General features: G+C 42.0%; 1 protein-coding gene across 2 annotated transcripts in view; it reads left to right on the top strand.

The window, feature by feature from the left end:
- The first annotated feature begins 8,395 nt into the window (after positions 1-8,395).
- wwtr1 (WW domain containing transcription regulator 1) overlaps positions 8,396-12,070 on the top strand; it is a 44,386-nt gene continuing 40,711 nt past the window's right edge. For both annotated transcript variants that reach the window (XM_071543202.1, XM_071543201.1), the window contains exon 1: positions 8,396-9,064. In XM_071543202.1, coding sequence (XP_071399303.1) covers positions 8,661-9,064 — 404 coding nt within the window. In that variant the 5' untranslated portion in view covers positions 8,396-8,660. The remainder of the gene's footprint in view (positions 9,065-12,070) is intronic.

Here is a 12,070-nt window from a genome sequence, read left to right as displayed (position 1 = left end):
TCCAGTGACGTTCGTAACATTGGGAGAACCCAGCACTGCCGGCACCTCGCCATAGACAGTAATCTGCAGTTAATGTAGTCCGATGGATCGCTGATGCCGTAGCGGTGTGGTTGGGACCGGGGCGCTCGAAGCAAGTCTCGTGCAGGTCCACCACGGCGATCAGGCCGGGCAGGTCGACAGTACTTCATGATTGCTGAATCTGACAACATCATCCTTGGCAGAGTTGTTCTGTAGATTATATGGAATCAGTCTCCACAAATGCTCTGTGACACCAGGCAGCATTATATCGCCATTAGGAATAATTGTGCCACAGCTATAGTTTAAAACAAATGTTTTTAGATAGTAGTAAGACTTTTATGGTGTTTTTTCTCATCAATTTGTTTTTGGATTTTTAGCCTCACATTTACTATACACTGAAATGCCAAATGCTTTTATTTTGAAGGCAAAATGGTCAAATTCTGGCTATCCCTGATTGAAGGTTGAAGGTTAATTATGCAAATGACCTGCTGTAGTGATTAGTTGGTATCAAAACCTGCAGCCTGTTGGACCTCCATGGACAATGATGGAGAACTAACCTGTCTGGATTTTTGTTTCAATAATTCTGTTCAATTGCTGCTGAATGTACAGTAATGTAATTTATTCCTATAATATCTTCAGTATTTCTATTTTTGTTGTATTTTGCAGAGAGGGAGAGAGAGGATGAGGAGCTAGGGAGGTGAGAGTGTGGAGGGAGGTAGACATGGGTTCCTCGTTGTGTGTGTGAGGCAGGGTAGACTGGGTATCATATGTCTGTATGTCAGCTGAGCTTTTGGTGGAGTCAGTTGGCACAGACAGATGGAGATAGAGTGTGTGATAGATGATACTACTAGTAGTACTGTTATTACTACCACTACTACTGTAATGGTTTGCTGATACAATTTGGTTGCTGAACTGCTGAGCAGGCCATTCTAAGCCAGCAGTGTCAGCTGTCACATTAGCCTGTTGCTGATTATTTTCGTGCTACCTGTCTGATGGTCCTGTAGATTTATGACAGCCTAGCCTGATGACGCCTATAGTCAATTCAAGTTTATTTATATGTCCCTTCATCACAAGCATGTCCCAAAGGACTTTGCAGAGAACAAGCCTATCTAGATTTTCAACAATCAATCACAAAACAAAAATATAGTCACAAGTGGCAGTTGACAGGTCCAAGCACAGTATGCTAATTTGTCCAAAGAAACCTAAGACATGATTAGTGTACCATACTATTGAGCTTGCAGAGAATAGTGCCCTCATGTGACTAACTAAGCGTCTTGAGACTTGGCAGGTCTCCTATCCTTGGCAATAAGGCTGACTTGGACACAGTGATATTCATTTCTTACAAAGATAAGCACCTTTATATACTCCTACAATGAAATATAACTCATTTGGATGTAAATTCTCAACCATTCCGTGTTCACTCTGCAACTGTCTGCAAAACTAGATCACTATTTAAAATTATTTCAGTGATTTCATGAATAGTGAAAGTGTGCATAATGGCAGAATTGTGTCATGAAATCATAGCTAATTTTAATGTATGAACTTTGCAACTTTTAAGTCTACTCTCAACTCCCAAGGTACAATGGAAGTGAATAACACCAATGTAATTGGCCTATTCATGAAGTAATTGATGATGTGGATGGATGGAAAGGAGAAATTATTGGTTATTCTTGTTAAAATTGTTTGAATAGCAGTAATATATGAAGGCACTTCTACAGTCCTTGTAAAAGGCATTGTACTTCCTACACAGTATGGACCTGCTGGCTTTCCCAGTGTTCTGGTGGACCCTGGTCTTCAAAGTTAGTGTTGTTAAAGGAACTGTTGTACCGTCCCATCTCAAACCTGCCTTTTTTAGCAAAGGTCCTGGAAAAAAGGCTGTCACCCTCCAGCTACATGAGCATCCCACCAGACCACTCCCACCAGTTCTATGAAACCTTCCAGTCTGGTTTCAGACCTTCCCACAGTACTGAAACTGCTCTGGTGAGGGTTGTAAATTACCTCCTAATGACCGCAGACTCCGGCTCCCCCAGCTTACTAATTTTGCTGGACTTAAGTGCAGCCTTCGACACGGTGCACCATGGCATCCTGTGTCAGTGCCTCCTGGAGTTGGGAATCACAGGCACTGCCCTCGACTTCTTCCATTCCTACCTCACAGGAAGACAGGAATATGTTGTCCTTGGCAATTTCACCTCCAGCATCAGCTGTGTTATCTCTAGCGTCCCCCAGGGGTCAGTCCTGGGGCCCTTGCTCTTTTTAATCTATATGCTGCCCCTGGGAAATACTAAGGAGCCACAACATCAAATTCCACTCCTACGCAGACACACAAACCTCCCCTGACAAACACTTGCACTATCCTGGGCTACCAAATGCCTGGACGACATCCATCACTGGATGAGCAACAGCTCCCTGCAGCTAAATGGCAGCAAGTCAGAAGCCATTCTCATTGGTAACCCCCATCAGACAAAAAGGCCGGTATCACCCACATTACCATCAATGGTCACCCCATCCCTCTCTCCTCACTTGGCACAAACCTGGGTGTCAAGCTGGACTCATCACTGTCCTTTGATGCACACATTAAATCTGTCTGTCAAACCTCATTCTTCCACCTGAGGAACATCTCAAGATTAAGACCCTCCCTGAACAAACGTGATGCAGAAAAACTGGTCCATGCCTTCATCGGCCCCCGCATTGACTACTGCAATTCTCTGCTTGCAGGCCTAACAACCAAAACTATCCAGAGGGTTCAATACGTCCAAAACAGTGCCGCCCGGGTTCTCACCAAAACATGGAAATCACAGCACATCACCCCAGTCCTCCACTCCCTTCAGTGGCTCCCAATAAACCAACATAATCTTCAAGTTACTCCTGCCGGTGTTCAAGGCCATAAATTGCACCGACCAAGTCCAACCTACCTTCAGGAGCTCCTCACCCCTCAATCCTCACCCTGGACACTCAGGTCTGGCAGCTCAAACCTCCTTGCTGTGCCACAGACAAAGCTGACAAGCATGGGAGATTGTGTCTTTTTATCGCTGGGGCCACGCTTGTGGAATCAGCAAGGCCTCAGACCCACTCACTGTTTTTAAATCAAATCTTCAGTCTCTACTTTCCCCTAGGGTCCTGGTTCATATGTGCTTTTCCTTTTAAACTTGGGTCTCTAGTTTTAGTCTCTAATTTTATTCATCTTATTTCAACCCTTATCTTGGTTTATGCCTGTGATCGCATGGTTTTTGTGTTATTGATCAGTTTTAACGTTGTATTATGATTGCTCTTTCAGTGAAGCACCCTGAGATTTTGTTGTATTTTAAAGTGTGCTATATAAATAAAATTCATTATTATTATTATTATAGAAGTGGTGCGGCAGTACGGGTGAGAGAGCAGGCAAAAGAAAAAAAAGAGAGAGGCAGGCTAAGTGTGTTAGTTAGCGAGTGCTTTAGCTAGCGTTAGCAGCAGCACGGCAACAGTATGGAGGATGACAACGCAAGGACATTGGCCTCGGTGCCGCCCCAGCTAACTCCAGTTGCACCCCCAAACGCCACCTTCACGATCCAACCACCTGAGGCATTCAACTTTTCAAGACTGCAGGAGTGGGAAAAGTGGATCAGGAGATTTGAAAGATTTCAACTGGCTAGCAACCTAGACGTCAGCTCACAGGCTAAACACTTTGGTCTTCTGCATGGGCGACGAAGCTGATGACATATTAAGCAAGCTCTGTCGGACGCAGACAGACAACTATATAATACAGTAAAGGACTCTTGACAGATACTTCGTACCCAGCAAAACTTTATATACAAAAGGGCCAGATTTTATCTAAGAGTGCAACAAGCTAATGAGTCAGTGGATTTGTTCATTACTGCACTGTATCACCTCGTAGTAGGGCTGAGAGACACTGTTCTATCAGAAAGGAGGCAGCTGGACAAAGACTTGACACTGGAGAAGGCTGTTAACATGGCATGGCAGTCGGAACTCGTGAAGAAGCAGCAAACAGACCTTAGACGTGAGACTAAAAACAGTGATGTTGACGCTGTCTCTGTGAAAGCAAGGAAACCAAAACTGTTTAACCCAAAACCTAAAAGTCAGTTAAAACATGTTTCTACAACACAACAGTCTCAGTCTGGACACAGGCAATGTCAGATGTGGAAAGTTCCCCACCCATGGGAAATGGCAGTGCCCTGCCAGTGAAGTGACATGTCATGCATGCAGAAAAAAGGGTCACCTCAGTAAAGTGTGCATGTCAGTCAAAGCAGCACATGCTGTGGACGCAGGACATAATAATAACACACCATTTTTTCTCGGCACAGGTGCAGATATCACTGTCATCCCAGAACACACATACAAAGACATTGCTGAAGGCCACTGCACACTAGCTAAATTGGACAGACCATTGTTTGGCCCAGGAGGCAATCCACTTCACGTACTAGGCAGGTATCAAGAGTCACTGTGTAAGGGAGAACACTCTATACAAAAAAATGTATACGTAGTTAGAGACTTACACACTGCCTTAATAAGTAGGCCCGCCAGTGTCAAACTCAAGCTGGTATCCAGAACGGATAGTATTGACAAAGCAACATTGGAAGAGTCATACCCAAAGCTGTGTCACAGGCTCTGTCTGCTGCAGCAACCGTACTCCATCAAACTCAAGCCAGGCGCTATTCCTTTAGCCCTCGCAACACCAAGAAGGGTCCCGATTCCCTTGCTAAACAAGGTCAAGGAGGAGCTAGGGCGTATGGAGATATGGCAACTATTATTTTAATAGACTACCCTTTGGGATCGCTTCTGCCCCAGAATATTTTCAGCGGAGAATGTCGGAGGTTCTACATACGTAATAGAACTAAGAGAACAGCTAAAAGCGGACAGTGCTCTGCGGTCATGACTCTGTGCCAAGAGGGTTGGCCAGACCAGAACCAGCTGAAAGGAGTAACAAAAACCTACTGGCCAGATAGAGCAGTTCTTAGTGTTCACGGCAGGTTACTCAGAGGCACTAGACTAGTAATCCCCTCAGCCATGCAAATCAGTCCTAGAAAAACTGCACAAAGGGCACCAGGGCATAATAAAATGTAAGGAGCGGGCTAGAGAATCAGTCTGGTGGCCAGGAATGAGTAGTCAGCTAAGCCAACTCATACTTCACTGCAGAACAAGCATTAAGGAACGAGCCAATCCAGTAGAGAGATAAAGTATTTGTAGTGGGGGCAAGTTTCATTATACGAAGAATTTGTATAATGAAACTTCAGCCATGCAAATCAGTCCTAGAAAAACTGCACAAAGGGCACCAGGGCATAATAAAATGTAAGGAGCGGGCTAGAGAATCAGTCTGGTGGCCAGGAATGAGTAGTCAGCTAAGCGAACTCATACTTCACTGCAGAACAAGCATTAAGGAACGAGCCAATCCAGTAGAGAGATAAAGTATTTGTAGTGGGGGCAAGTTTCATTATACGAAGAATTTGTGAGATTTAAACATTTACTTTTTACGTTTTTTCTTTGAAAGAAAGGGAGATGTGGTGTATTGCAATTGGTGCAGTTGTGACAGTGCGCCACCAGATGGCACTGGGGATCGGTTATAGAGTTCCGGTGTTAACAGTATCAGAAAAAGACTTACCTAATGTTACCGGAGTTGTGTATATGCAAGATCTGTCAATAAAGCAGCCTTTGGTGACATCTCTACTGCCGTTGTGAACCTCTGTTAATAAAACGACAGTAAAAAAACGTAAAAAAGAACAGCGAGGCGAAACAGCAAGCAGACAAGGTACGTTCCAAAACAAGAGAATCTGGGGTTGGCTTTCACCCACTGGCGAGTATTGAAGGAGAGGATGGGATGAAGAGTGACGGTGCTGGTGCTGGTGCTGGTGCTGGTTAGCTTAGCTATCAGCTTTTCTACTACAAAGAAGCTACACTAACAACTGCCAGCTCACAACATGCACTAGCTCTGACCAGAACTCCAGTTACTCTGTATTAAGAGTTCGGGACTGCTACCGTAGCCAGCGTGGCTTTTACATATAAAATGATTCAGCAGTGGTTTTGGTTGCAGGCGTATACACCCACTACCAAAAGGTTGACTCCAGAAACATCCCAAACATTCAGAAATAAGAAAATAAATGCAGAAGGCAGGGTCTCTGCAGACACAGATGCTGTCACAGACTACCAATAAGTAATGATTGAGTAGGATCATTTTTGGATGAGTTTATGCTATTTCAAGGAGGAAAATTCTGCTCAGTATGCCTTTAATTTAATTCAATTTAATTAATTTTAACTTTTGTGTTTACTCTAAACTCCCCTTTGGAGCCTACAAATGGCTATTTTAGAGATATTTTGACAAACCCTGTTTGGACTCATTGTTAGCAGCAAGAGTCTAGCCGGAGCTCACCATTTCAACCGACAACTGACTTGGGAGCAAATATTCTCTGCGGGTCCAAGTAGGCTACTACAGGTATGTAAGAAACAAATTATAGATCCAAAATCAGCGAACATATCCTTTAATGTCTTTTGCCACTGTTATCATGGAATCTCCTTGAACAAAGGTGAAAAAACGTTATAATTACTAACCTAATTTTGTCAAAATGGTAGCCTGCAATATACTTTAAAAGCGGACAGTGCTCTGTGGTCATGACTCTGTGCCAAGAGGGTTGGCCAGACCAGAACCAGCTGAAAGGAATTCTTAGTGTTCACGGCGGGTTACTAGAGCCACTAGACTAGTAATCCCCTCAACCATGCGCAACTCAAACAAACAAAATGGTAGCCTGCAATATACTGTAATTCTCTGCTCACTATTTTACATCTATCTACTGCATATTAGTCAAAAATTATTTATTTTTTCTCTGAGATAACCTGGATGATATGTCTTAATGAAAATCTAGTTGGATGTCAAGTTTTGCATATTTATTGCCGCAGTTTATAAAATCATGCACACATGAAACATTCTGTGCCATAACTTTTATTGTTCAACATTTTAGACATATTTTCATTGAACTTGCTTCCTTTTTTGGATATGGAATAGAACTGTTTTTTTCCCTCCATATTATTATTTGATGCAAAATTAAATATAGGCATGTTTCAAATGGTTAGGGTTATATTCTAACACTATATTTTAATATATATATTCTATTTAAATATATCTATAATGTATTGTTGAATATATTTTGGATCTCGTGTTCTACTATAGACAAAGAAAACACATTTAGACAAGGTGAAAAATGTATTCATGCTAATTTATATTCAAATATATAGGCCTATCAATTATATAAACTGCAATTATATTGTCAATATATGAAAAGTGCATTTGGTAAATCCAACTCTCTACCTGCAACAAAGTTTTTAAAGGTGTGCAAATATCCTGGCCACTAATATCTTTAATATAGCCTATTTATTGGTCTAAATCCACAATATTTCTTTTCATTATTAATCAATGTTGGTCATTGAAGCATAGAAGTATACATTATTAAATACTTGTAATTAAAAAGCAAGTGAACTCAAAAATTGAAAAATTCAATATTGATAGAACATATAGAAAATTATATTTTTGTTGCGTAAGGACTAGCCCACTAATTAATAAGATGTGAAAATGCCTTGATTGTCCAGAACAATAGAGGGTCAGACAGGCAGATCTCTCTCTCTCGGGTTTCACTGGATTATTCACACCCACACTATAGGACGAAGCAGGCACTAATACTAGCCTGATAAATTCCGTTCTTGCGTGTGGAGAAAAAGCCACGCCAAACTCTATTCAGAACATCTGACAATTTATTATTTCCCTATTTATCGACAAACGTAGGCTACATAGCTGGAAGAACATCAAGACCCTATCTAAATCGATAGAAGCCACTCTTCAATTCGGCATCCATCCAGCGTTTGCCGATAAGTAGGCTGTCATATTTTAGAGTTTGGCGTAACGTCCTGTTGTACTGGCATTATAGCTCACGCAGTCTAAAAAAACAGACAAACGGTTTTTCAGTACAAAGACATCAGAGGAATATTGTGTTTGAACGTTTGGATTATGGCTTCAACAGAACTAGGCTATATCAACAGTTAATAAGTAGCCTAGTTTTGTGTATGGCTCTATTTTGTTGTTCAGCGGACTCAGCCACCGAAATCATTCCCAAACGGGCCGAGTGCAGCAGCTGAGATTTACCAATGTAACACAAACCTCCTCCTCCTCTTTTCAGCAGTTTTACCATTGACCTACTTAATATTTCAGTACAAATGCGGCTTTACTAACGAGTTGTTGTTGTAACACCACGTATAACTTTTATGCAAGTACTTTTATAATCGCTAAAGTTTCCTTGTTGCTCCCTCCCCTTCCCGACGCTGTTGAATATTTATGAAGCGCCGCCCGGCTGTCCCGTCCCAACTTTCTAGTTTACTAATTCTGCATTGAGCCGACGGTCGGCTGGGAAAAACGTAAGGTAAACTCGTTGTGGCTAAGGGAAAACACCGCCAATAACATCTGTCGTGTGGCGATAATTCCAGAGTTTTGTTGAACTTGTGTGGAGCTATTTCAGGCTGAAACGGACGTCGGAGGGAGAACAAAAGTTTTTTTCCCCAACAGGAGCGTCGGAGAGATTTGGGAGGGCAGTACTGACAGTCAGGAGGCCGCAATCTAAACTTTTCCCGAAACTTTCTGCCGTAATTTTTCACATTATTCCATAAACAAGATGAACTCCAATCAGCAGCCTATGCCGGGGCAACAAGTAGTGCTCGTAGCCCAAGACTCAGACACGGACCTGGAAGCCCTTTTCAACTCGGTCATGAACCCAAAACCTTCCTCTTGGAGGAAGAAACTGCTCCCGGAGTCTTTCTTCAAAGAGCCAGACTCAGGCTCTCACTCCCGTCAGAGCAGTACCGACAGTACCTCCCATCCTCCCCGGCTCCAGGTTTCCCACACCCGCTCCCACTCTTCGCCGGCCTCGCTGCAGCTGGGCCCGGTGGGCAGCCCCAGCCCCGGTTCTCAGAACCACCAGCATCAGCGGCACCAATCCTTCGATGTGGCCGAGGAACTGCCGCTGCCACCCGGCTGGGAGATGGCCTACACCAGCAACGGACAGAAGTACTTTCTCAAGTAAGTAAGTGTGTGTGTGTGTGTGTGTGTGTGTGTGTGTGCGCACGCGCGCGCTAGACGCCCATTTGATCAGATTTATATATTATATATATTTTATATATATATTTTTAAATTTAGTATTGAATTGTAGAACTGTCTACACTATAGACTACTTTTTAAAATGAGTGATAAAGTGAAACCTGGTATTGCAATAGGCATTCTTATACATTCTCTAGTTGGGATAATTTCTAGTCAATTATATTATAGTGAAGCTATTCCTCATTTTGCTGGGGATCCCTGGAAACCCCTCCAGGAACCCTAGAACCTCATCAATGACCTTTGGAACCCCCTTAAGGACCCATGGTGCCCCCCTGACCCAATTTTGAGAACCACTGCTATAATGGTTTGATCTAATTTCTGTGCTCACTTTCATCATTGATGCTTTATCAGGGTGGCTCTTTAATCAGAACAAAAAAAGACGAACAGAAAACCAGTCACATTAGAGACAGATATAAAGATACAAATGTTACAACCTGTATTGCCACCTTAATCTCTGTGTGTGTGTGTGTGTGAGAGAGAGAGATCCTCTATTTATTCTGTGTTATAAATATATCAGATTTTCACAGTTAAAAGTTTATCATCATACTGGGAAAAAAATGTTTAATTGTTGTAGTTTTGATTGTCATCACTAAGCCTCATAGAATCAAAACCACAACATATATAGTTCTGGTGGTGCTTGAAAAATCTTTTAGCTACCACTGGGACAGCATGCAGACTGGGGAAGATTTCACAAGTCTGTAGGGTACACTGGGGCAAGTAGGCTTCCAGCCTTATGGGTTTTCTTAATGCCAACACCGATATTTTGCATCAAAGCTGTTGCTTTTCAATATACATTTGGCCATTTTTATTACAAAAAAAATCCAAGTATCCAGTGTTTCAGAATTGTATCCTTGTCAGGGTGGAAAAGCCTCTGAAGCAGGACCATGGGGTACTAAAACTCTCCACTGTAACTAAGGATGTCCTGATCTATTTTTTTGTCTTAGTACCAATCCGGTTTAATAAATAAACAGTATCTGCGTGTACAGAGTACCGATCCAATATTTTTTATTTTTTTTTTAATAATTGAACCATGTTCAATAGTCAAATTGTTTATGCAAATTGGTAATGCTAGATGTGATTTCAAACAAAACTGAAATGTTTCAATATAAAATAAAAAAATATTGCTTATTTGCCTGCTGTCCTTTAGTCAGCAGCCCTACCTGCAAGTGGCCATTAGCAGGGTCCAAGTCAATGGGCCAGACAAACACAGGTGCCTGAGATATCACAATTTGCAAAATTGCCAGTTTGTCCTCACAGCAACATTATAGAGCATGACCAAATGTGATCTGACACATTTCAGAACCCATTCGCAAATATGTATGGGAAGTTTGATTACTCTAGACTTGAATGTTTAGATTTGTGCATCTTCGCTGTCAAATTAATTTGTGTGCCTTGGCCAAATGTATGTAGGGAGTTGAAATATGCTGTGTGCAAAATGTGGTTGAGATTGAGTCAACTTTCCAGGAGTATTAAAAATGTGTTACTGTAAGGTTGGCCTGATGGTGGCGCTATGGAGCACAACCATATGTGGCTGGTCTGACAGTCTGAGGTGCATCTCAAACATTTATGCTAAGTTTGGTTGTTTAAGCATATAAAAATTATGCTTAATTTCCTGTTTGCAAACCTTTGCAGTCAACACTTTTTAATTTAAAAAGTCAGTTTAACAGCAGTAATCTAGTCCAAATATGCTGTGTGCAAAAGGTTGTGGAGATTGGATCAACTTTGTAGTAGAAGTAGCTAAAAGGGTTTTGCATACAGTTAAGAATGGCATGAAACTATCAAGGCAGAAATGAAACTAGTATTTGCAATGGATTCATGCTGAAAGAGTGAGAGTGAAAGAATCTGAGGAAAATAAATTATGCTAGGCTATATGGTATTGGCCAATATCTGAAGTTGTTTGTTATAGTGCCACTATCTGGCTGACCAGGGTATTTTTTTTACTCTTAGCATGAAGCATTTAGGAATTATGCCTCTCTTCCCATTTGTGCATCACAGCCAAATGGTCACAAGTATCAAACTTCTGTGAAATTGGCATGATCTAGGCTAGGCAGTTCAAATGCTCTGTGTAAAATTTGATGGTGACTGAATCAACTTTGTAGGAGAAATAAAGAACAAGTTAAACTACGCAAGTCTAGCTTAGCCGGACCGTGAACGCAGCCTGTGGGCAACATTGTCAGGAACTGAAACATGACACAAGCCATGACTTTTTGTCCATAAATGGTACTGGACCCTCTTTTCATGTCTAGAAGATACTTACTCCCTATTGAAAGTCAATGAGACGTAGGGCAACATTTCCAGGCTCTTGGGCAATGCCCTGTGTGCTAAAACAGGTGCTGTGGCATAAAATGTGGCATGGAAAATGGATTGCTCTGAATCTACACATACAGTATAGATGACGTACACAAAGGGATTTACGCACATGTGCGTTTCAACAATGGGGAAGTGTTTCCCACAGGTTGACAATTTACTTGTGGCAGTGGTTGTTGGCATTGAGTACAATACTACTGGTCTACTAGTCTGTGCATTGCCATTGACAAACATGACATGATGCGCACATTAGATGCATTAAAGATCGATTTAGATCAGTTTCTATACATTGACCAACTTTTGATTTTTTTGGTGGCCATGCCAATGTATGCTATATATGGAAAGTCGGGCATGTGCATTTCAAAAATGGCAGTCAGTCAGTTAAGGACAAATACTATTATTGGTCGGCCCTGCTTGGCAATCTGGCACAATATGTCCTATTGCAAGGTTGGCCTGATGGAGGCGCTATGGAGCACAACCAAATGCAGTATGATGCCCTGCCCATCCCAAAAATGGATGTGAAGCGTGCATCTAGCATCATCTATCTTGTTCTAGCATCAAGTGTTTAGGAGTTGTGCTTATCTTCCTGGTTGTCCTCGCCATCAACTTTGTGTGTCATGA

The sequence above is a fragment of the Centroberyx affinis genome, unplaced genomic scaffold (assembly GCF_046629955.1).
Source record: "Centroberyx affinis isolate AG114_WGS23_722 - 3 ecotype Tasmania unplaced genomic scaffold, CSIRO-AGI_Caff_v1 ptg004263l_1, whole genome shotgun sequence".
NCBI lineage: Eukaryota > Metazoa > Chordata > Actinopteri > Beryciformes > Berycidae > Centroberyx > Centroberyx affinis.
This window is presented reverse-complemented; position numbering and strand designations above follow the sequence as displayed.